This window comes from Pezoporus wallicus, unplaced genomic scaffold, assembly GCF_028554395.1.
Source record: "Pezoporus wallicus isolate ANWC-B61680 ecotype Strahan unplaced genomic scaffold, APGP_CSIRO_Pwel_v1 contig_8693, whole genome shotgun sequence".
Lineage (NCBI taxonomy): Eukaryota > Metazoa > Chordata > Aves > Psittaciformes > Psittacidae > Pezoporus > Pezoporus wallicus.
In genome coordinates, this window is record NW_026641814.1 from 700,086 (window position 1) to 724,815 (window position 24,730).

Sequence of the window (24,730 nt, forward strand, 5' to 3'; positions counted from 1 at the left end):
CTGAGCGGGCAGGCGTAAGCCGTCGCGCCGTGGAGGCGGTGTTCGGGTGGCTGGGAGGAAATCTGGTTACCCGGAGGTAGGTAAGCGGAGCCTAACTCCTCCTGCAGGAGAGGCTTGAGGTGCGGATGTGACCGGTCCGTGCCGACCGGCAGCGCCCGACGAGCGTGAGAGAGAGGTGGAAGTAGAAATGTGCGGCAGCCTTACGTTTCTCAAGTTTCATTTAAGCCCTTGCTAAAAATAGGTGTGTTTAAATCCCAATTGCAAACAGGCATAAGGAGTTATTCGCAACACTTCATACGTACTTTTATACTTCATAATTCAAGCAAATAGCTTCCAGGGCCAGCTGAGGCTGGGGTCAGCCGCAGCTGACATGAGTGGCAGACCAAACCTTTGAATGGATCCCTGCCCCAATACCTCTCTTTCCTTCACTCCCAAAAACCTGAGAATATGGTGCTGCAGTAACACAGCAGTATCAAAGTGTCAAAGGAGATAGCTCCTTCATCATAAAAATTATGGCCTGAATTGCCCTCTGGACAATAACTTTCAAGCATTTCAATTATACAAGTTAGAATTACTTATTTGCAAACAGATTTGTACCCAGTCTGACTATGAGGGTAACTGCTAAATCGTTCTTTACAAAACCTACTCATAAAAGCTTTATGGGCATTGTCCCTATTAGAACTTCAGGCTCTGACATCACTAATGCAGAGCTACTGTGGAGGAGCAACACCCACTTTATAATCACAATTGCACTACTCAGCAACACCATGCAACTGCTGTACATACAACCTTGTCGTGGTTTAAGTCCAGCCTGTAACTCAGAACCACACCACTGCTCGCTCACTCCCCCTTTTCTTCCTCCCGCTCTCCTGGAGGGATGGGGAGGAGAATTGAAAGAATAACTCCCATGGGTTGAGATAAAAGCAGTCCAGTAACTAAACTATAGTCCAGTAACTATAACACAAAACCACTACTGCTACCACCAATAATAACTGCTGATAAGGGAAATAACACGGGAAGATAATATAACCGCTCACCACCTGCCAACCGATACCCAGCCCCACCCCAGCAGTGATCTAACCCTTCTGGGTCACACCCCCAGTTTATATAGTGGGCATGACGTGCTGTGGTATTGAATACCTCTTTGGTTAGTTTGGGTCAGGTGTCCTGTCTCTGCTTTGTCCCAGCTTCCCCTCCTCCCGGGCAGAGCATGAGACTCAGAAAGTCCTTGGTCAGACTAAACATGACTCAGCAATAACTAAAAACATCGGTCTTATCAGCACTGTTCCCAGCCTGAAAGTCAAAAACACAGCACTGCACCAGCTACTAAGACAGAGAAAAATGACTGCTACTGCTGAACTCAGGACACCAACACAGTGACACCAACCCCAGTGACAAGTACAGCAGCTACTCAAACTCTGACTACAACAGACAACGCAGCTACTCCAAGCATAGCAACTATCAGAGTTGCTATCCCTAGGTAGGGATTCTGGGGAGCAAGCTGGTATAGTGTACTCACCTCCCACTGTCACCATCAGGGAATAAGCACCAAAACATTCAAGCCACAAATGCTAGCTCAATCAAGGAAAATATGCTCCTCAAGTCATCCTGCTGTGTGTAAGATTTCACTGTAACATCACAGAAGCCATACTAAGGAGTCCATGGCAGTATAAAATACAAAAGATTGAGAACATCCTTAACACAAGTCATGTCTCTCTTTTAGGTAGCAATTACACGCACACAGAAAGGGCAGCTTTCCTGACTCCCACATGTACAGCCTGCAACACATATGAGCAGTGTGTGACTTCTAGTAAGTACATATGCATACACATATATATAAACAAAAGCGTACAAACCATACAGCATCAAAAGTTCAGTAAAGTTTTTTATTATCATTATCATTATTATTATTATCATCTTAGGAAACTGATCAGTATTTTTAAACGAAAATGTTACTTCATTTTCTTTACTGATTATGTTTTTATATTTTTATGCTCTTCATTCAATTCTTCAGCTGTATTTCAGATTGCTGAAGCAGTATTTTAAAGTATTATCAAGATCATTGACACTTTGAATAAGAAAGCATACAAGCTTATCTCCAAATTCCTTTACAGCTCTATAAAACCTCTTCAGTCACTTAAACTATCCCCAGGGCAACAGTCCTTTGCCATCCACCTTGAAAAGCTCCTTAAATAACATAATTCAAAGGCAACAATATTTACACTTAAAACACACAAACATCTGCCATTAGAAGACAGAAAAGTCTGCAAAACTACATGTTAAAGAAACAATACAGTTGACAGGGTTTGTCTTTTTGAACAGTGTCATGTTTGGGGGGGGGGCATTTCTAAAAAATTTGGGGAATTCTCAAATTCAGTCAACTTTGCAAGCTGAAATTATGTAGCACTATACAAAAGACAACTGCTCTCCTGCCTTGAAGAGAAAGTGAACATACGTTGACCTCAACAAAATTAGCTCTCTGTCACACAAGAAAGCAGCAGAAGAGCAGTTTCATGCAACATGCAGAGAGGATCCAGACTTCTGATGTCTACGTTACATGTAGCAAGGTACAGGTAAGTTACAGTAAGCCCACCAGCATTCACTACACATTCTGGCAGCACTCGTTCCAAAGGACATCTGAATACTCCTATTTCACTTTGCATGTTAAAGCTTCCTTGCGTGTAATTCTGAAAATATACAGTGCAAGCCATGCCCAGATCCATTCGGGCAGGCGCTCACCCAACGTGAACTGTGGAGAGACACAAGGAGACAAGAGAAGATAAAAAAAACAAAGGGACAGATTAAGATATATTTCATTAAACAAATTTCTCAAATTACAACTAAAGAATACCTTTAGCCATTTTGGAAGTAGTGCCCACAGCTAGGTTCTGCAAATAAATCCTGAAATGCTTTGTTCAAGTTTGCGACAGCAATACTGTCTACTTTCTTTAGCTGTCAAGTTGTTCCTGTCTGTTTTATTCTTTTTGGACTAATCCTCACTTCTTTTAACTCCTTCTGCTTGCCTTAATGCTATAGGAGGCCACTAGCAGGACACATGAGATGTGACCAATGTTTAAAATTACTTTGCAGCCCAGAGTCTGCCCTCCAAAATGAAAAGCTAACAAATGGAGGATCTGCTTTTAGATAGCTTAGAATAAAAATGTGGGCTTTTCTTTCTGCTATTATTCCATCCTCTCTACCCACTCTCCCTTAAAGTAGAAATATACTCAATAAAGTAGGATTGAAAAAAAATACTTCTGTTAGCAGAGACGACAGTGAAATTCTTACCCAGTCAGCAATACCCCAAGTCAAATGAGATACTCTCTACTACTGAATAAAAAAATCTCCCATTTTTTGCTGCACATTAAGTGGGAACTGGATTCACTCATCCTAAAAAAAAGCATGCCCAAGCATAACTTTCTAAAGTAGAATTAGTGAGAAAATACAGCTCAATGCCTTCCAGTCCAGCAATAAATACTGCACTTTTTTCAGAATATGAGCATAGTTTTCATTCATTCTCCTAAGAAAGTAAACAGTAGAAGCTTATTTAATTTCTACTGATAAACATTAAATATTTTAATAGATTACCTTTATTGCATGCTTCCAGTAACCAGTAGTCCTTGTAGATAACCCAAGAGTAGAAACAGCATGACTTGCATACTCTTCAGCAGAAGGAAAAAAGAAAGATCTCTTTGATGCCATGCCACTGCATGATGTCATTTTAGAAATGACAAATGGAGTTAAACTCTGAACAAAAATTCCTTTTGAGGCACACTCATAATGTAGTGCTCTACTGAAATAGTCCAGGTAGGTCTAGAAAGACAAAAGCAGGAAGAGACACTGCAATAACCAGTATAAAAATACACATTTCTGAAGTATTATCAACATTTCTATTTGTTGTTATTTGTTTGCTAAAAACCTGCAACTGCAACGGTACAGTAACTTGCAGGACAAAATGACCACTTAACTCTGATGTGAATTTGGCAAAGAATCTGACAATTCTGCTTAAACACAAACACAGAAACATTTATTTCATCTAAAACACCTTGTTTAGTCTGGGGGCATTGCAAAGACACTCCAAAGCTGACTATACATTCTACTGTCAAAAGGACAAAATGAAGTCCCATTCTTCAACACATTTACAAGTGCATTTTGTATTCAGCTTCCCCAGAAGCTAGGTTAAGTACTTCTTGGGACTCCTTCGATGCAAAATTAAACATCAATTTAGTTATGTGCGTCTGTATTACCTCATTTAGCTCATTTTACTTTTACAATTAAAAAAAAAAAAACACCAAAAACCCCGCACAAGTCGGTAACTGGGATTGCTGGAATCGGACAGAAAACCAAGCATAGCTCAGTCTTACCAAGGCAGCAACACTGATGTTGTGCTGAAGCTACTGCTGTGCTGCAAAGCCAGTTACCGTTGAGAAAGAGCATCTCTTACACCTGCTTTAGGAAAACAAAACAATCCAACCACTTCCAATACCATACGCTGTTAACTGCACAGAGGCTTAGCATGCTAGAACAGCTTGTTCATACTGCCATGACCATGTAATAATATTCAGGGGCCAGACTTTAAACTGTATTGCTGATACAGGATTTGGATTAATAATGCCAGCTAAAGGAAGAAATTTGTATACATTTGGTTTTGTTCTGTTCTTTTTCATCCAGGCCTTTTAATTGTTTTAGCTCAGAGTGCAGTTCTACATACACTTAGCATAACAAAGGAGGGAGATACTTTGCAACAGGAGTTTTAAAACAGTTTCCTCACTGAAGAAAATCTGCAAGTTTTATACACTGGGGTATTAAAGAGCTGGTTTTGCTCCAGGCAAAGGGAAGTACTTACAAGAACTACCTCAGAAGCAAGGCTGCACACGGGTTAGGCTGCAGGAGAGGGCAGCCACAGATAGCTGGGAGCAATAACCACTTGTCTTTAGACACTGCTTCTAGGCAAAATCCCATCTACAATCTCAGCTGCTTTTGTGGATACAGCAGACCATCCCATGTAAATCTGCATCCCCACAAGCATTCATACTTCCAGCGTCACACATCTGCCCCATCCTATGCATGAGTGACTGGATCTCCTCAGGAATAATAATTATAGTGAGGGAAGTTCCTTTCACTTTTCCCCAAATACAGTACAGACAACGGTATAAGACGCCTTCTGCCCCTTGGTGTTAGGTGAAGCAGTGGCTTCGTTTGGCCACAGCCCTTGTCACAGTGGCGGCTTGAGCATGAGTATAGCTCCTCTTACTACCAAATACTAGTACGTATTGTGGTTCAGAGCACCAGTGAGGTTAGAAAGTTTACTGAATCATACATGTAACATTCACCTCTGGTATTTGAAAAAATCTCTAGAAAACCTGACTGTGAAATCAAATGAAAGTGTTGCTGAATGTGAAAAACACCAAACAAATGCAAACAAGCTATAATCTACTTTTTCAGTGCATACCATTAAACGTTACACCCCAGCTTACTTTAGAAGCTCCATAGATCGTCAACATTGGTGTTGGCTGACAACATGATGCAGAAGAAACGTTCACAATTGCACCTTTCTTCTTCTCTACCATGCCTGGCAGCACAATATGTGTCATCATGTTAGCAGAAGCAATATTTACATTGATCATATCCCACAGCATATCCTCAGACAGACTGGTAAAATAGTCTGGGTAGGAATAAAACATTCCTGTATTATTCACCAAAATCCCAATTTCTCTGTCTTTCAGAGCCTCCTTAATGGCTGGGTAAGGCTCACGACCCTTGCTGAAGTCAGCTACTATGAAATCTGTTTCCACTTTATAGGTTTCAGATATGCTTTTAGATACAGCCTCCAGCTTCTCTTTGTTTCGGCTGATTAAGATAATGTTGACACCACGCTTCGCCAGCTCTTCAGCATATGCCTTCCCAATACCATCTGTGCTACCTGTAAGAGAAAATAAAATCCCAAAGTGAAAATCAGAGCAGCCCCAGCCTCCTATTTTGACAGTTCCTTCAATTACAGAAGAACCTGAGCACGTAAAACCCCGTAACAAAAAGAGGATCTTGTCTGCATCTCTGTCTACACATGTAGATATTCAGGGTGTACCTTCAAGTTTTGGGACAAACTGCTCTGTGATTCTTTCCCAGCAGTCAGTCAACACACTGAGCTTGCCCATCTCCTGAGGAATTTAATTTAGTAAGGTGCTGTACAACTGTCACTGCTCATGCAGAGTAACTCACAACATGAGGTAATACGCACCCAGCTTGTGAGAGAATGTTCACCCAGCAGTATATGCTACCAAGTTTTACAGTATGACACAGTATGCTATACACATAAGCAAATATTCTGCTTCAGTCTCTTACCAGTGACCACGGCCCATTTTCCATAGCGCTTGACAAGGTCAATCTCACCGCCCAGCTTTGGAATTAAATGCAACCTAAGCATGCTGTAAGTGTCAATCGCAAGGGACATACACTTCCTGATTGTATACCAGGCTCCAACTATAGCCAGGGCCTCTACGTAAAAACTGCAGGAACGACTGATCTCTCTGTACAAGAGGTGGAAACGATCCACTGCCGCCATGGTGACCATAAGCCTGGAAAAAAAAATAGACACAGAAAGTTACAACTGCTTCTTGGGACACAAAAACTTTTCAGACTGCACAGATAACCTTTGAGATTCAGCATGTTGTAGCCTGAGGTCTGAGCACCATTTTGATGCAGAAAAGCCACAAGTCAGCCTGCTAAAATGTGGATATCACCTACCATCATCCTCAGTGGTTTACCTGCTCCTTAGCCTTTGTTCAAGCATTCAGGTGTTAACCAGTTATACTGCAATGGCTCTGACCAATCATACTGTAAATAAAGCACAGATCACAGGTTGGAAAAGACCTTTAAGATCATCAAGTCTAACCATTACCCAGCACTGCCAAGGCCACCACTAAACCATGTCACTAAGAGCCTCGTCTACACAGTTTTTTAACACTTTCAGGGACAGTGATTCCACTAGTTTCCTGGGAAGCCTGTTCCAATACCTGATCACTCTGACAGTGAAGAAATTTTCAGATAGGGGCAGATCAACATATAAAGCTAATTTTGGAAGATTAAGTACAACCTACAAAAGAGGCAGGGATAAACCAGGAGGAGAGCTGAGCACAGGAGAAACAACAGGCTCTTTCAAGCACAGAAAACTACAGGAAAAACAAAGCAAGCCCAGAGACAGAAGCACCATCCGCGGCACTCGGGACTGAAAATCCCTGAACCACGGCACACTGCCGTGCGTTAATATCACACCGCATACCGGCTTTCAGCAGAAAAAGCCTCACATAGGTTTTACTGGTCAGTATTTCCTAAAACAAGCACAGAACCCCAACACTGCCTCCTCGGTAGCACCCGATTTACAGCCGCAGCCGGCAGCCTACCGCCAACTGGCGTCAGGGCCGTGACCAAGTGCACGCCGGGACGCAGGCCTCATCCCTCCGGCAGGGCAGCAAGCTCAGGGCGTGTTCACTCCCACCAGCCCCAGCGTCAAAGGGGCCTGACCCGGCGCCTCAGCATCCCCCTCAGCCCCTGCCTAGGCCCGGCTGTCACGGAGGCAAACCACCCCCCAGCCACGGCCCATGGGGAGGAACCCGCCGCCCTCCCGGGGCTGTTACCGGCCCAGGCAGACTCACCCGCGGGGCCGTGGCCGGCCCTTCCGCGGTGCCGTACTCCCGCCGCCACCGACACCGCTGCGCGGGGCAGCTGGGAGCGGCCGAGTGGCCTTGTGGGTCTGCGCGCTGAGTCGCCATGGCGACATCGGCTGTTAGTGCGGCTGAGGTGGGGATCTGGCTGCATGCGCCTCAGGAGCTGTGTCTGGGGCTGCGGTGAACCGTCACCTCCGTCGCTGTTTACATCTCCTATTGTCTGGGAGATACGGCGGGGAGTGCTGCTCCGGGTCCGGGTCCAGGTCCAGGTCCGGGTCCGAGTCCGGGTCCGAACGCTCGGCCCAGCCTTGCCCGGGTCTGCCGGGTCTGGGGTCAGGTAAAGGGAGCTGGAGGTTTAATGGGCAGTATAGCATTGCGCTTTAGGGCAGAACTCTTGTCTAGAGAGCTCTAGAGGGGTATAGCAGCAAAAAGTGCTGAGGGGAAATGTTGCTGCATCTGCCGTCCTTGTGAGGAAATGAAAATGCCGCAGGAGCCTACCCGGGTTGTGGTAGGGCGGAAAGCAGCCATATCGCAAGAGCAGGCTGAGCACCATCACTGCATCCTCAGCTCTACGGCTTTGAAAGGGAAGAGTTGACTTACTCTACTTTGGAAGGCTTCTCAGCCGTCTTCCTCCCTGCTCTGAGCATAAACTCTCCCTGCATTTTGGTATCTTCACAATGACTAGACCTCCATGATCTTCACAATGACTATCCATTCCATGCAGGCTTCATAATTTACTCATAATGGTCTTATCTGTAACAGGTTCTCCTAATAAAACCTTTAGACGTTTTGTCTGGGAAAGTTGGATAGTAAATCAAATAGTGACTTGGCTGATCTAAATCACATATCTTAAAATGCAATCACAATTTGGAGACTCAGACAAAGGCCATGGATGGGAGGTGACTGCACAAGAGTTGTCAGGGGAATCTCTGAATGACACCAACAATGAAGCTACCCACACAGAAAATGAAGGCAATTCTGTCCATACAGGTGAGCCTGTTCAGCTGGCTTGCTAGGACTAATTTAGGGAACATTAGTGAACATAAAGCCTAGACATCAAGTTTGTCATTACTCACCCGGATGCAATATGAGTTTATTCTTTCCCTCAGTAAAGCCACTGAAAATCTTGCCATAACTGAGGCTTATTCAATTGTTATCTTCTTGTGCCTTTTTTTTTTCTTTGGTTTTTTTTTTTCATGTTCTGTTGCTTTACTTTTCTCTTGCTGGAGGGATACCTTTCCCTGTGTTGCAATTATACAATCAGTCTGACCTCTAAATGTTTTAATTACAATCATATTTAAGTGAGCTGGCACAATCGTCTTGTTTGCACTGTCTCTTTTTAAGTGTATGGGCTACAAGTGCAACTAGAAGGTGAAGAGCAAGATTCTGAAGAGTATTGAAAATGCAATTAATCAATGTCAATCTAAAGACAGCTCGAATGAGTTGTCTCCAGTAGCACTGGAGACAACCTCCACAGAGTACAAAAGGGTGAATTTGTGGAAGAGCTAGACTAACAGTGCTTGTGATGACTCAGATACACCACTACTGTGGTCTCTTTACATGCAAAGTTAGCAGTCTCATTAAACTCAAATTATTGGTAATTAAATGTAGCATATAGTAGATGTCTAAAACCATAAGAACACAGGTGCCAGTACTTTACTTCACTGTGCGTTATAATAATCATATGACTAGTGACTTCCAGATCTAATAAAATATAAAATGGAGATTTCAACAGTTTATTTTGGCACTACTTATTTTACTTTGCCATCTAAAAAGTTAAGCTTCTGTTCATTAAACCTGTCAGCAAAAATCTTGGTTATAACACCTCTTTTCTTGAAGTTCATATTAAATTACTCTTCAATATTTCTTTAAAGTAATTAGCAACATGACATTTTTTCCCCACTCACGCTATTAAACTGCAACTCATTTTCTTGCTCACAAAGATGTTAAAACTCAAGAGAAAGCCATAAACTGGATGTCCAGAGCAGATCAACAGAATGAGCAAAAATCAGATGGTGATCACAAAGCTGTCACCAGCTTATTCCATCAAAGGACAGAAGAAAAGGGGGGCTGTCTAAGGTAATACATTTGTTGCGGAAGTTTTTTATGTTCATCCTGGCATCACTGGAGTCAGTGGGAGTTTTGCTGTTCTTTATATTAACCTTAATTCAGGGGAACAATTTTAAAGATGAGAATAGTTGATAAATCAGAAATCAGTGCTGTTTCCAGCATCTGTACAGCTCTTGGTTTTATTTTGTTTTAGTTTTTTGTTGTTGTTTTTTTTTTTATGGCCACAGTACCAAAACTACATTTAAGTAGACTATGTAGTCTGCTCAATAGTTCTGGAGAAAACTTCACAAACTCCTTTGGGAGTAATTTTTCAATAGACTTGACTATTTCTCAGCATTGAATCAGATAATGTGTTGTATTAATTCATCACAATGTAGATATTACAGTTGTCAAGATAATTTTTAGTAGAGGAAATCCAGAAGTACCTCAAATGGTTGACAATAAGACACATATCTCCTTTGTAAGCTTTGGCTCTAATTGTGGTCCACTCTAAGCCAGGATGTGCTGCAATGGCTCTTTATTAATACTTGTGAAATGGGATTATTCTCCTGTTACCTCTGATGAAGCACATTCCAAGCAACTATTAAAATTACACCCAACATTTGGTACTATTTAATTACATTGTTGAAAGTCTGGTCACATGGGCTAGTTATGGAGTGGTATATAAGGAACAGTGAAGATTTGCTCTCAGTTCTTATCACAGTATCACAGTATGCTAGAGATTGGAAGGGACCTCAAAAGATCATCTAGTCCAATCCCCCTGCCGGAGCAGGAACACCTAGATAATGTTACACAGGAATGTGTCCAGGCGAGTTTTGAATGTCTCCAGGGAAGGAGACTCCACAACCTCCCTGGGCAGCCTGTTCCAGTGTTCCGTCACCCTCACTGAGAAGAAGTTTCTTCTCAAGTTTAAGTGGAACCTCTTGTGTTCCAGTTTGTACCCATTACCCCTCGTCCTATCATTGTTTGCCACTGAGTAGAGCCTGGCTCCATCCTCGTGACACTCCCCCTTTATATATTTATATACACTAATAAGGTCACCCCTCAGTCTCCTCTTCTCCAAACTATAGAGACCCAGCTCCCTCAGTCTTTCCTCATAAGGGAGATGCTCCACTCCCTTAATCATCTTAGTTGCCCTGTGCTGGACTCTCTCCACCAGGTCCCTGTCCTTCTTGAACTGTGGGGCCCAGAACTGGACACAATATTCCAGATGCGGTCTCACCCGGGCACAGTAGAGGGGAAGGAGGACCTCTCTCGACCTACTCACCACCCACCTTCTAATACACCCCAGGATTCCATTGGCCTTCTTGGCCACAAGGGCACAGTGTTGGCTCATGGTCATCCTGTCGTCCGCTAGGACCCCCAGGTCCCTCTCCCCTACCCTGCTCTCTAACAGGTATATCTGCTTACTTTCACTGCTTGTGAAACTCCCAAGTTTATATTGATGCTAACTTTAGGGCATCTTTCTATTAGAGACAGTTAACAGTCTTTTAAAGCCAAGGGAAAGACTCACTGAGTTATCAGAAGGTAGAATGGACTGGACTTACAGAGAAAACTTGGTTAACCTGGGCTGATAGCCTAGCACACTTCAGAATTAAGTTTTTATGAAGAATGGCAGTAGAGAGCAGTGACTGCACATGAGATAATTAGTGTTTTGAAGAAACACCTTTTGTGATCCTATAAATTCCATGAGAATGTTAATCATTTAATTAAATACTACCTCAAATAGCACAATGAAAAATAGTGGGATATACTGCAAGTAGCTAGCATACAACAATCTACCTATGCTGACAATACAAGGAAACATTATATATTTAAAGATTGTGCTCAAGGTTTATAAATCTTTCATTCCTTCAGAGATTTATGTCAGGCATGTTTGGCTTACAGGGCTGTTACAGGCTGCCATTCATATTTTATATTGCCCCAGGAAGTCAATTGACTAGTTGACTGTATTACAGGTTTGTTCTTAAGCAATACTGAGATTTTTAATTTAGTAAGTAAATATATCTAAAAGCAAAATCGTTACAAAAGGTTTAAATTCACTGCATTTACTCAAGGTTTTTTTGTTATTTTGAAAATATCTTCATGCCAAGAAGATCTTACTGTGACAGACCTTAGGCCTACAAATGCTTATGACTACAAATGCAAAGTGCATTTTGTTAATAAAGAATTTAAGAGTGGAAAATAATTTTGGACTATTTAACATTGTACTCTTGTAATACTTCTTGAAGTGAGAGATATCTAATAGAAGTTTCATTCAGGAATTTTGTTTTATAGAACTTAATCTTTCTGAGCAAGAAGATACAGGTATTTTCTGCTTTGGACTGTTTTTGCTAGGTGTTTTCAGTATGGATCCCAAGTTGCTTTTCTATAATGTTACTAAATTTTATGTAGCCCTGGACAGCTTGCCTCCCAAAAGAGTGTCCTGTCACTCTTTGCAAAGTCCATGCTAGGGGACCACCAGCTCTATGAAACTGTTGATCCAGTGCTGTCTAGCACAGGATCCCCAGATAATGGCATAACTCATCCCTTCTGCCACTCTTCACTTCCATCCGTTCCTGTTTTAACAGTTTTAAGGCAACCCACGTACTTACCCTTTGGGGTTTTGCTGTCCTGCTGACTGCCATGTGCAGCTTTGGCCTTGTCTGGCTGCTGTTGCCTGCTAGCCCAAGTGCTTTGCCCTTGCAGCCTCCACTGTTTCACACTGTAGCTTTCTGCCCAATTTCTCTTACCAAGTCCTCTGCCCCTGTACTGTTCAGCTGAAGTCCACAGCATCCTTCTTACTTACATGAATCCCAAAAGGAGTGGAGCTGAATACTAAGCAATTACAGTTGAACAGGTATGATTATTTTTCTTACTACAGCATTCCTAGCCATCACAGTTGTATATTAAAACTGCCTTGAGTGCTATTTCAGAGTCAGCATTTCATTAAAACGTTAGGCTGATACCTATGGATGTTGCATATTGCCAGCAAAGGTCCTGCGCTGAAGCAGCAAGGAATGGGGGAAAGAATTGGAGAGGAAAGAACCAGAATACAACATAGAATCATGCTGACTTTTTCCAAGAAGATGGACTTTCTCATTCCTTACCCATTCCCTACATACACTCTGGTTTTTAGTGGAAGAGCATGGTAACTCACTTCTGACAGGTAGAAATGGAAAGCCACTCTAACGAAAACTACTGCTTTTTTTATTTGAAGTATAGCCTTGAAAGCTGAAGCTATTTTTCATGCACAAAAGAATGATTAGTTGTATTGCACTGCTATCTGGTAAAAACCCAGAGATTACAGAATATGCACTGAAATACATTTTTGTTGTTGTTGTTTTGTTTTGCTTCTTCTTCCCTTATTTTAGAATGACAAAAAAGGTTCTGCAAGACATCTGTAAACAGCAGAAATTCTATGTGACCCCATACTTAAATGACACTCTTTACTTGCATTATAAAGGTAAGATGTGGACATGACCAATTAGACTTACATAGCATTTTAGCAGAGTATCTGTTTTATGGCTTATTCAAGTAAGGTATCTAATAGTTCTTTTAAATTAGAAACATATTTTAATTGTATGTAATAATGAAATTGTGAAACAAAGTGAGTCAGGATGAAGGTAGGAATTTGAACTCATTATAGATCTAATTGTCCTAGTTCACTTTGTAGTCATCAAAGGATCAGTAGGAGTCAAGGAGCACTCTTTTTTTTCCCAGAAAACCCAGTAGCCTCTGAGAAATATCTTAAAATACTGGTCTGGATTGCATTTAGAGGAAAAGACATATATTTCTTCTTAAATGTGTTAATACAAAGAAACTTTTCCAGCTTTGGGAACCTTATTGCTACCAAATAAAAAAGGTGAGGAACAAAGTTACAGTAAAAACTTGCTACACGTTCTCAGATGCAACTGAAAGAAGAAGTTGCTAGGATGAACATGGACCATCTTCTTGTCATTTTGCAGTAGGTTTTTGCATGATGGGTTAGCTGGTTCAGCTTAGCATAATTGTTTTAAATAAATAGGACATAATAAATCTACCTGCTGCATTTGGCCCTGGTTTTGCTATTTTCTCAGGATTATTTGAGCACCTAAAGGACTGCATGAGATACAGACAGCAATAAGTACATATATGTTTTTGCCTTTTATGGGCCATGTACTGTACCAATTAATTCAGTGGAAATACTGGCAGCAACTTGAGTACAAGTGTTCTTGCAGACTGTTTCAGCAGCATTCGTTTAATGAAATTTACTCTTCCAAAGACTTGGTTTTGGCCAGTGCCATTTAATTTTGAAACATCTTTTCCTGCAGGATTTGACCGCCTGGAGAATCTTGAGGAGTATACTGGGTTGAAGTGTTTATGGCTGGAATGCAATGGCATAACAAAAATTGAGAACTTGGAGGCTCAGACAGAGTTGCGTTGCCTCTACCTACAACTCAATCTAATTAAGAAAATTGAAAACCTTGAACCCTTACAAAAGTTGGATTCCCTCAATGTCAGTAACAACTACATCAAGACCATTGAGAATCTCTGTAAGAACTGTTGGAACAACATGTTTTAACCTATAATGAGCCCGTATTTCTAAGCTTTGACTAAGCTAAGCTATTATTAGTGGCACTAGTTTCAAGGGTTTTTTTATTTCTGTTAAAATTTTGCGCAATACCAAAGTCCACAAGGCTTCTATTAAAGAGTCAAATCTATGTATGTTGCAATTTTAATAGATGACAAAACAAAAAGGATGTAATAGTTACTTGCACATGGATACTTAGGATAATTGAGTAGTTTTTTTCTCACTTCTTAATACTATCTCAGTACTTAGGTTTTGCAGACAGGCTGGCAATCCAGTTTTCATTACTTACTTTATGGTTAAGGTGTGCTTTGACAGCTGCAGACATCATTACCAAATACTTTACATCTTTTATCCTGTTAAAGGATGTATTCCATCTTCAGTAGAAAATAAATAATAATTCCTCTACATTATCATTTGTGTACACTGGGAGTGATTTGAAACAGAAGCTGTTGCTGTTGTGTAACTGACTATTTTGAAACGCAAATTAAAAACAACCACTCCCCTAAAACCAAATAACTGTTTTTTTGGGGGTGAAGAAAGCAGCTTTGAAGGCATAGCCAGAAAGTGCATATAGCAGAATAACGAATTTAGAAAAGAAACCTCCCAATTCAATATAAACAATTATTTTGATGCGTCTTTGAGCAAACCTGGCCTAGTGAAAGATGTCCCTGCCTGTGGCAGGCAGTTGAAACTGGATGAGCTCTAAGGTCCTTTTCAACCCAGACCATTCTGTGATTCTATGATTTTGACAATGCAGTTTTCTACTTGCTCCAGAAAACCTTCCTTGAAGTAATGGCTCTCACCTTTCTTTTCACTGTTCTGTTTTTCTCTGACAGCTTGTCTGAAGGTCCTGCAGACTCTGCAGATTGCTCACAACAAATTAGAAACAGTGGAAGACATACAGCACTTGCAAGAATGCCCCAGTATTTCTGTTCTTGATCTTTCCCACAACAATCTAAGTGATCCAGCTATTATAACTATTCTGGAGACTGTGCCTAATTTGGTAAGCCAAATCTAGCTGAAAGTTTGTATCGTGTATATAGCTGAATGCCATTAAAAGGTTTCATTGGGTAGGCCAGTTCACAATAGGTACTGGTCTAAAAGAAATGTTATTAAATATTACTTGGGGTTTTGTAGGTTACCTGTAACACCCAAGATGTTTTATTCACTTCTTATTTTTAAAATGATAGGGGAAGTGCATATCTAGAGTGAGTTTTTTTGCAACTTGACTTTAAAAATAGTTTCCCTTGTTTCTCCAGCATGTGCTGAATTTGATGGGAAACCAAGTGATAAAGAACATTGCTAATTATAGAAAAACACTTACTGTTAGACTAAAACAACTAACGTATCTGGATGACAGACCAGTTTTCCCAAAAGATAGGTAAGAAACAGAGCCATCTTCTTTACACAGCAATAAAGTTCAAATGCTGATGATCACTTCTCCAGTTTTTGCCAGTATTGTCAGGGAAGTAAAGGAAGTCTGACCAATATAATTTATGAAGGGTGGAAGGGTGTTGTATTACAGAGTTCTAAGTCTAACACCTAGAAAACAAACAAACAAGCAAACAAAAATTTTTTCACAAGATAATTAATTTTTGAACAGAATTGTTTTACACCACATCTGTAGATCAAAGGCAAATCCTCATTTCTGCAAAAATGGAACAGGTATTTGGAAAAGCAGAGTTCAGCACTCCTGGCAGATCTCTGGTTGTGCAGTCACCAGCATTTGGATATCTTTGGTTCTTTTGTTGCAGTTCCACATACAAGATAAGATATATGTCTCATTTATAAAGATGGGCTTTTATAGCTATATTATAGTTAGGCTTTTGTGTTTTCATTAGAGCCTGTGCAGAAGCCTGGGCTGTTGGAGGTCTGGAAGCTGAGAAAGCAGAAAGGGAAAAATGGGAAACCAGAGAGAGAAAAAAAATCCAAGATAGCATTGATGCTTTAGCAGCAATCAGGTGGAAAGCAGACAAAAAGAAAAGAAGAAAGTATATGGAAGAAAAAGAGACAAGTGCTAAATCTGGAAATGGAGACAAAGCAGACATCCTAGAAGGTTTGTGATTACTATTTTGGAACATGTTTGTGTCTGCTTCAATTTGAATATTTAAAATAATTCAAATATAGGAACGGAACAGTTCCTAAAAGTTCAGAAGCAGGCTGATGCAATTTTTTGAATATATTTATGAATCTGCTTTTCCAATATGAAGTGCTTTATTTATCTTGGTGCATCTTAGATTAACTACAGCAATCATTAAGCAATCATCACCTTTTTCACTGCTGATGAAACAGAAAATCAACAAATCACTTCATGTCCCAGTGTTTCAAGCTCTTGTGCTCTTCACTGAAGCAACCATGTGCTAGTAAGTGCCCTAATGGTTCCAGCAGGCATTCATGGGCAGTTACACACCAAGAGCAATCTTTCCCCAAGATGCAGAACAGTGCTGTCTTTAACAGGCCTGTGGGCTCCAATAATACCTGGTGACAACTGCCTCATCAGTCCCCATCCAAACAGCTCTCTAGTCCTGCCTTTGCAAGCAGTGAGAGCTTCAGCCTAGAGCCTACAGCAGTGCTAATAAAAGCATAGGAAGAGGAAGGTTATTAATAGTTTGCTTCACTTACTTAGTGTCATTTTTTATGCCACGAATTCTCCTGTCACATTACTCAAGGAGGAAAACATTTTACAACCAGTAATAGGTCAGGTTCCAACCTAACCTTTATAGAGAAGTACACATTTCAGAATAAAGAGGACTGAAGCCAAACAAGAAGACAGTACTGCAGCATAGAGAAGTGTTTATCTATCATCTGATACATTTTTTTGGGTTTCACAGGCTCTGAAGTCAAACATAGTTGACCAACAAGTGAAACTTTTTCTGCAAGCAGACAGGTTGCATAAAGGAGAGGATAACTTCAACATCTGTCACTGATAAATCCATCTTATTGCTCAAGCATATATTTAAATACATAGTCACTTGTGAGCCTTTTCAAAGTCAACTACAGATACAAGGCGATTCTTTACTGTAGTGTTTTCTCTATGAAGATTGCTGATCCATGAATAACTGCTCAAACCAAGTAGGAGCTTTTGATGCATATTTTAGGCCAGACCATTGAGACTATCTAGTAAAGTCTGGATATTTAGAATGAGTAATGGTAGATTAACTCAGCAGTTTTAATGAACTTGTTTCTTTTTTAGGGGCACCTGAAAATTCAGATAACAAAGATGGCAATTCTAATACACTGGAGACTTCAAATATATCAGAAGAGGAAGAAACTCAAGAGAAGACTGACAAATTTAGAAATGAAAGTTTTGATGGTCATGAGGAAGTGATAACACTTTTACAAAATGGAAGAGATAACACAGGTTTCACATCTGCTAGAATTCAAGAGGATGCACAGGAATCAAACTGTAACAAATGCCCAAACTTCAACAAGGAGACAGGTGGTAATGTACATGGTGAAGAATCAAACCAAACTGAGGATGCAGAGATGATGAGCCAAACTCTTAACACTGCCTCTGCTGTGATTCAAACCAACTGACTCATAGATAGGAACATCCCACTAGATTTCCACAGTAATTAGGTGACAATTAAGTAATACTGGATAAAATATCCTTTCTCTACAGCAACAGAAATTTCCCAGGGCTCAGCCTGCAATTTCTGCTATATAAAGCAGGAATAAATATGCCACAGAAGCTGGACATCACTCTAGAGGTGGTTTTGTTCCTTCACGCATGGAAGCACCCTTTTTCAGATATGTGGAATACATTATTGCAAAATGCTAACATTAATTTATACAATATAAGGGAGACCAGGTATATGATGTAAGACAGTGCATGTATGATGTAAGACAGCTGTGAATTCTGCAGTGGTAGTCAGGTCCCCAGCAATCTGATTTTTCAGTGCTTGCTGTTGCAATACAGGCAGTCTTTTATTCAGTCAGTTCTCTGCAACTGAGTATTGTTTATTCTTTAGATCTACCAAGAGAGAAGGCAGCTACTGGAAAGGCCATACTTCCTGAACTGGATCAATATGCTGAAACTGAACAAACCAAACTGGATGCACTGGAGAAACTTTGTCTTGATGTATGTATTGGATTCAGATTTTGAGAAGTTCATATTTCATTATTGCCTGCTCCCAAATTAATTCTTGTAACATCCTGGCTAATAAAACTATATGGCCAGGTTTCTAAGAAAGGTCCACTGGTAAGAAAAGTAGAAGGAAAATTAAAAAAAGAAAACAAAACAAAACAACAAATGAAAGTTGTAGTACCCCTACTCACCCTCCCCAGCATAGCATGTGTAAAAAACATTACCACCACTTCCAAAGTTTATTTTGTCCTTTGGCTATAAATCACCTGCAGCTGACCTTCTATCTCTGATTTTTCTGGAGAAGTTCATGAAGGTTCTCATTTAAAAAACAGAACTCACAACAAAAGGAATCTAGTAGATACATGCCTCCTCTTAGGCAAAACTCAAATGAAACATAAGGTTGAAAATGTGAACTGTCGCAGAAAAAGCATAATGAAGAAATAGCCACACTGTAAATGTTAGCTAGCAGTATTAGATATTATAAATTACTTCTTAAAATATAACTTTTAAGTATGTTTCTAAGAAAAGCAGAATGTGTATTATTCAGGTATATAATAAGCAATTGACATTTATAATATGATCTTTTATTATCTAAGATGTCTATCTGATGATGCAAACATTTAAACATGTTCAACCACATTTAACCATGAGAGGACATGGATGCCACTGAAAAATACAATCTCACTTCAAAGAAGAATTATTCAATATGTTGTAATTATAACACTGCTGCTAAACTGACCATGTCAGATTATGACATTACTAGCAATAACAAACCTCTGAGTTTAGGATTTCCCAGACCACTTAATATGCTCTTTGATCCTTTATACTGCCACCCTTAACTAAATTCTTGATGGAATGTTTTAGAAAAGCCTCTTACATCTTCCCCAGGGAAAAAAAAAAAAGCCATCCTGTTATCAAAGGGCTCTACCCACTGCTCCAGTAGAGGGCTTACTGCTGTATCCTTCCATTTGACTGGTTTTAATAGCAGGTTTAACAAGGACAGTGGAGAGAATTGGCAGCAATTTGAAGTATATACAATATTATTTTTGTAAGCAGATCTTGCAGGGGCTGACATAAAAGCTTTAAAGAAATAACAGTACTGTAGGTACCCAAAATGTAAAGATTTCATAGATTCATTGTTTGGGTTTTTTTCTTGGTGCTATATGGCACCATAGCAAGCTCCTTTGCACAAACTTTAACGTGGTGTAAAAGGAACACTTCAACAAACATGCATGGGGTTTCTTCTGACACATAAAAAGTACGACTATTATGATTTTACACAAAAAGAAAGTAAAATCACACACAAATACGCATTTCATGTTCTGTGCTACTTTGTTCTTCAACTGATGCTTAGTAATGGAAAGAGCTTCTTGCAACAACCTCCAATACTTACGCTATGCAGATTTTCCAGAGACTTAGCGCTGACATGGCAGGGAATGGCTGTGAAGATGACACTCGTGAGAAGCTCTGGTGTACCTCCATTGTCTTTACTGATCTCCTGGAGTCAGTAGATGGTCTCAATAGTAATATAAGGGAGAAGAGTGGAAGAGGATTTGTAATGTGGTGGTTATTAGATTGGAAATAAGGAAGAAATTCTTTACTGTTAGGGTGGTGAGGCACTGGAATGGGTTGCCCAGGGAAGTTGTGAGTGCTCCATCCCTGGCAGTGTTCAAGGCCAGGTTGGACAGAGCCTTGGGTGACATGTTTTAGTGGGAGGTGTCCCTGCCCATGGCAGAGGGGGTTGGAACTAGGTGATCTTAAGGTCTTTTCCAACCCTAACTATTCTATGCTTCTGCGACATCCCTCTGTCAAGCAGAAGCAAGCTCCTGTTGCTGAGCATCTCAGTTCTCGGGAAGCTTGCAGTTCTGTATCCCTAATTATGAAGCATTCACAGTAAAATATCGTGTTATTGGATGTATTTAGGTTAACAGAGTTAAGACTGCAGATCGTTGTCCATAAACATGAGTTGCAGCTGAGGTGAAGTCTGTTGAATAGCTATGAAACAGCTAATAAATGTAAACCATGCTTGCTTTTAAAATCCTTTTAATGCTTTGCTGTTTATCCTTTTCTCCTTCATGATCACACAGCACAGTAGAAAACAGCACTCAGGCTGACATTAAAGTTATTTCCTTCCCATCTGCTATTTCTGGAGACATGAATTTTCATTTTCCCACAAGTGTTTAACAGAGGAAACTGTCACATTGGAGAAAATGACAGTGTGGTATTGCTGCCTGAATTCTTACCCAGAAAAGCATGGCTTTGAAGAACATTCCTCATGAGAGAGAGGTTTTATTGGTTACAGTAGCTTTTGCCACTGACCAATAATCTCATGATTGTTTTCAGGAATTGCCTGATTTAGAAGACACTGATGTAAATGAATTTGCCCCAGAAGAGGAAAGCTTTGTTCAAAAGGTAAGATTTTTATTCATTCCAGTGATGGAGCTTCCCTAAACACATTTACAAATTGTCTTGCAAAATGAGGACAATCTCAGTTGTGAAATGGCTCTGGGAGATGCAATCAGTCATGCATTTATAAACTAAAAGGGATGTTTCAGAAGATCTTCTCTATCCACTTATAAATAGTTTCTTAATTTAAGGTTTTATATTATTGTATTACAAAAATAGAAGAATGAACACCTAAGATCAAGTAATGCAGCTGTTTAATTTCTTAGCTTAATTCTAAGATTAATTTCTTAGCAGTATGTAGTGGTTTTACGAAAATGACTCTTAAAATATACTTTACAATACTAATACACTGCAAAGTACTGAACGGCTAGAACAGAATGCCTACAACTGAATAAAATCAGTCTTTTCAACTGAAAACACAGAGAAATTGAAACTTTTTGGCTCCACTGCATGCTAGTCAGATACAAGGCAGTTCATGCCCACATTAGCAGTATGCTGGGCTCAAAATAATCTTCTAGGCAAAAGCCTATAAACAGAAACAGAAGAGAAAAAAGAAAAATAGAGCAACAAAAATGAACTGCACAGTATTGATTCTTGTGCTGATGTTAACTCATACTTGCCTTGTTGGAGACAAAGGCCAATACAGAGTGCATGTTCTTACATGTCCCTCCAAGCTAATGAGAACTTTTCCTTCAGTCAGCGTAAGGCAAATCAATAATTTTTATATAAAGTGGATTTAACCTGATGTGTTTGTCCTGGGGCCATACTGTGCTAAAACTGAGTTTAGACTGTAGTCTAAAATGTTGCTGCAGCTCATGATAGCTGTCAGCAAGATGAGAATCCCATATTGCCAAGAGCACTTTGCTCAGTCCTTGAGGGAGGCAATGGCTGAAAACATTGCATGGTCTCACAGGCTGCTTAAGTTGATTAAACAAATGTGACAAGGATGGAAATGCAGGAGAGCCTCAGAACCAGAGCACTGCACTTGGTGGGAGTTCAAATTTATGCACAGAGGAAGCAGCAGCTCTTGATAAGTACAATCCACGATGTGGGAGGTGGGGAGGGACATTAACCTGCTTCAGCAAATGCAGAGGAGGCCACAAACATGTTCAGAGGGCTGGAGTACCTCTGCTCTGGAGACAGGCTGAGAGAGCTGGGCTTGTTCAGCCTGGAGAAGATAAGGCTCTGGGGAGACCCTCGAGCAGCTTCCAGTGCCTAAAGGGGCTACAAGAAACCTGAAGAGAGGCTTTTGATAAGGGCATGTAGTGATAGGACAAGGGGAAAGGGTTTTGAACTGAAAGAGGATAGATTTAGATTAGACATTAGGAAGAAGTTCTTCACTGTGGTAAGACGCTGGCACAGATTGCCCAGAGAAGCTGTGGCTGCCCCATCCCTGGCAGTGTTTCAAGGCCAGGTTGGACAGGGCTTGGAGCAACCTGGTCTAGTGGAAAGTGTCCCATGGCAAGAGGTTGGAACTATACGAGCTTTAAGGTCCCCTCCATCCCAAACCATTCCATAAGGCATGGAATTTATTTACTCTTTTGGTCACAGACTAATAACAGCATTGAAAAATATCTTTGCAACAAAGCCTCCAATTAAAAGAAAATAGGAACAGAGGATATGCTAGCACTGTCACACCCTGAGTGGTGTTTGGTTCTTAAGTGATGTCAGATGAATATACTAGTCAGGACCCTCTGTTTGGAGGTAAAGTAACAGAACTGAGCCCCCACATTTCTGAATTGCTGAAATAGGTCTTCATTTTGCAAATGGTTAGTAGTTCATCACTAATGCCTGAGGAATAGTTAACCCAAGATTCATCCACAGAGAGCAGAGCTATGGCTGAAGCACATTTTCCATGCATTCTGGGAGAACGGCACGTCAAAGCTGACAGCTGTTATGTGGGTCCAAGAGATATTTACCCACCTTTTACATCTAGAATAATACATTTTAATTAGATTTTCCACCTTTACAGCAGGAATATCACCCAAAGATTGAAATAATTTCTGAAATGACAAATGACAGCGATTCAGCATTAGAGGAAGACAATAAAAGCATGTTTGAGAATTCAGAAGAAGTTCCAACAGCAATCTTTTCAAATGCATGTAAGATACATAAAGAGCATGGAAAGGAGCACTTAAGACCCCTTGTTGAAAGCTTCTTTACACAGCCTGCTAATTCCAAAAGATACCAGGAGATCAAAGATCAACAAGCAACCCCCTCAAGACCCTTGATACAAGAGATTAACTCTGAGCCCAAGGATAATCTACTCTTGTCACCAGTCTACAAGCAACCAGGTGACCCAAGCCCAACAGAAGAGGATGGTAAGTTTACAGGGACTAATTTATAACAGAGAAAACAGTGGCTGGCACATACATATTAAACATTTGTTCAGCTCTGTTGTTGAGAAAATTTTCAATCCATGGTTAGTTGACAGTCACCTCTTCCTTTTATTTGTGTGGGAATCCCAATAAATTAGGAACTAAAATGTTATTTTTTTCTTTTTCTACACAGGATTTCTTGCAGAGTTTTATTTAAATGTTTTTTAAAATTTGGGCCCTACATTTCTTTTTCCAGTATTACAGACCACTGGTGAGTTTTAATTTGCCTTTTGCCTTCATGCTTTCAACAGGTAGTGGCAGCAATGGAGAAGCACAGTACCCAGCTGAGAGTGAAGGATGTTCTCACGAGGCATGGGACGACAAAGACAGTGAGAGTGGTTTAGATTAATCACTTTGCAAAAAACTCCAAGTATTCAGGGCAGCTGGCAGCATTCACTCCTCTGTGAGTGCACTATTGTGTTACAGTTAAATTAATTTCTGTGATGTCATTTTTTCCCTTGCATCCTAGGAATTACTTGGTTGAATGTTTATGTCTTAAGGTTTCATTACATACGTACTTCCAGTGCATACTGTAACATGTCTCTCTCACTTGAGCTAAATAAAGATTTTACTTGTAACCACATATATTTTAACTTGTATAATCTCATATTTCATACCAGATGAACCTTAATGACAAACGGAGATTGCTTCTCAACATGGTCTTTTATGGATCTAACATTCATAGACATCATTGTTTATGCAAAAAGAGATGCAGAACTAGTGTCCATGCATGAACATCTGGTTTTACCTGTTAGGGCGATCCGTGATGGATCATATGCTTGTATCTGCCATTTTCATCATTTTTCATTGTGTGATGTATGTCAGGATCTGAATTTCAAACAACAGAAAAATAACCAGCTTGGTAGTCATGGCAGAAAGGCAGCTTTGGTGCAAAAACCTGATCGAAGGAATTCTTCTTCCGTTTGCTTCTCTCATATACCACAGTCACAGTCTTGTGCCAAAGTGAAATGTAAGATAATAGCAGTGGTGCCTCAGCCAGGTTCTCTCTTACTCCCCCTCTTCTGAGCTGGAGAATAAAATTTGAGGAAGCAGATACTGCTTGAGTGCTTCCTCTGCAATTCCACAAAAGATTCCTGTCCAACACCACTTGGACAACCCTTGGCCAATTCTGCTGAACCATTCATGGCTCCTTTTCCTCACCCAGCAGGTTAAAAAAGTTAATTGCACACTGTTTAAGCACAACATAATGAGTTGGCCTCATCTTCAAGTGCTGATGTTTTAGTGATTTAACAGCAACATGAAGAATAGGTTAGGCATTAAGTGACCTCACATCATTAAGCCACACCCAAGTTTAGATGGATGTCTTTTTTCATATTTCTAAAAATGTCTAATAGTGTTTAATAAACGGAATTGAACAGGTCTTGTAGATGTGCACATTTATAGAAAAGAAATAACTACTATGGGCTTGTTGAAAAGATAGATTTTCAAGTAGCTGGGGTTAGGTGTCATCTGGTGGCAAGAGAACTGGTCCTAAGTAACACAATCGTAAAAAGCCCTCAGGGAAGACCACAAAATTGCTTTAAATTTCAGCTATTTTCCACCTTCTGTGAGT

The 24,730-nt window shown here is 40.3% G+C and overlaps 2 protein-coding genes across 5 annotated transcripts; one reads left to right on the forward strand and one right to left on the reverse strand.

Annotated features, from left to right (window-relative positions):
* Positions 1 to 2,615: 2,615 nt before the first annotated feature.
* On the reverse strand, positions 2,616 to 6,841 carry HSDL1 (hydroxysteroid dehydrogenase like 1). The gene is made up of 5 exons (XM_057425409.1): positions 6,765 to 6,841; positions 6,343 to 6,575; positions 5,478 to 5,923; positions 3,589 to 3,813; positions 2,616 to 2,749 (listed from the first exon to the last, which is right to left on the reverse strand). Exons 1-5 carry the CDS (start codon positions 6,788 to 6,790, stop codon positions 2,648 to 2,650), a joined length of 1,032 nt encoding a protein of 343 aa, XP_057281392.1. The 5' UTR covers positions 6,791 to 6,841; the 3' UTR covers positions 2,616 to 2,647.
* Positions 6,842 to 8,414: 1,573 nt separating this feature from the next.
* DNAAF1 (dynein axonemal assembly factor 1) lies at positions 8,415 to 23,742 on the forward strand. Of its 4 annotated transcripts, none has more exons than XM_057425391.1 (12): positions 8,415 to 8,654; positions 9,608 to 9,743; positions 13,088 to 13,179; positions 14,027 to 14,248; positions 15,123 to 15,289; positions 15,546 to 15,667; positions 16,128 to 16,342; positions 17,480 to 17,740; positions 18,258 to 18,367; positions 20,717 to 20,785; positions 22,755 to 23,104; positions 23,413 to 23,742. In XM_057425391.1, the coding sequence occupies exons 1-12, from the start codon at positions 8,519 to 8,521 to the stop codon at positions 23,504 to 23,506; spliced, it is 1,974 nt and encodes a 657-aa protein (XP_057281374.1). In that variant the 5' UTR covers positions 8,415 to 8,518; the 3' UTR covers positions 23,507 to 23,742. The 4 variants fall into 4 exon arrangements, with proteins under 4 accessions (XP_057281374.1, XP_057281375.1, XP_057281376.1 ...); XM_057425392.1 differs by having other exon boundaries at positions 17,480 to 17,728; positions 22,752 to 23,104; XM_057425393.1 differs by having other exon boundaries at positions 17,480 to 17,725; positions 22,752 to 23,104.
* Positions 23,743 to 24,730: the final 988 nt, after the last annotated feature.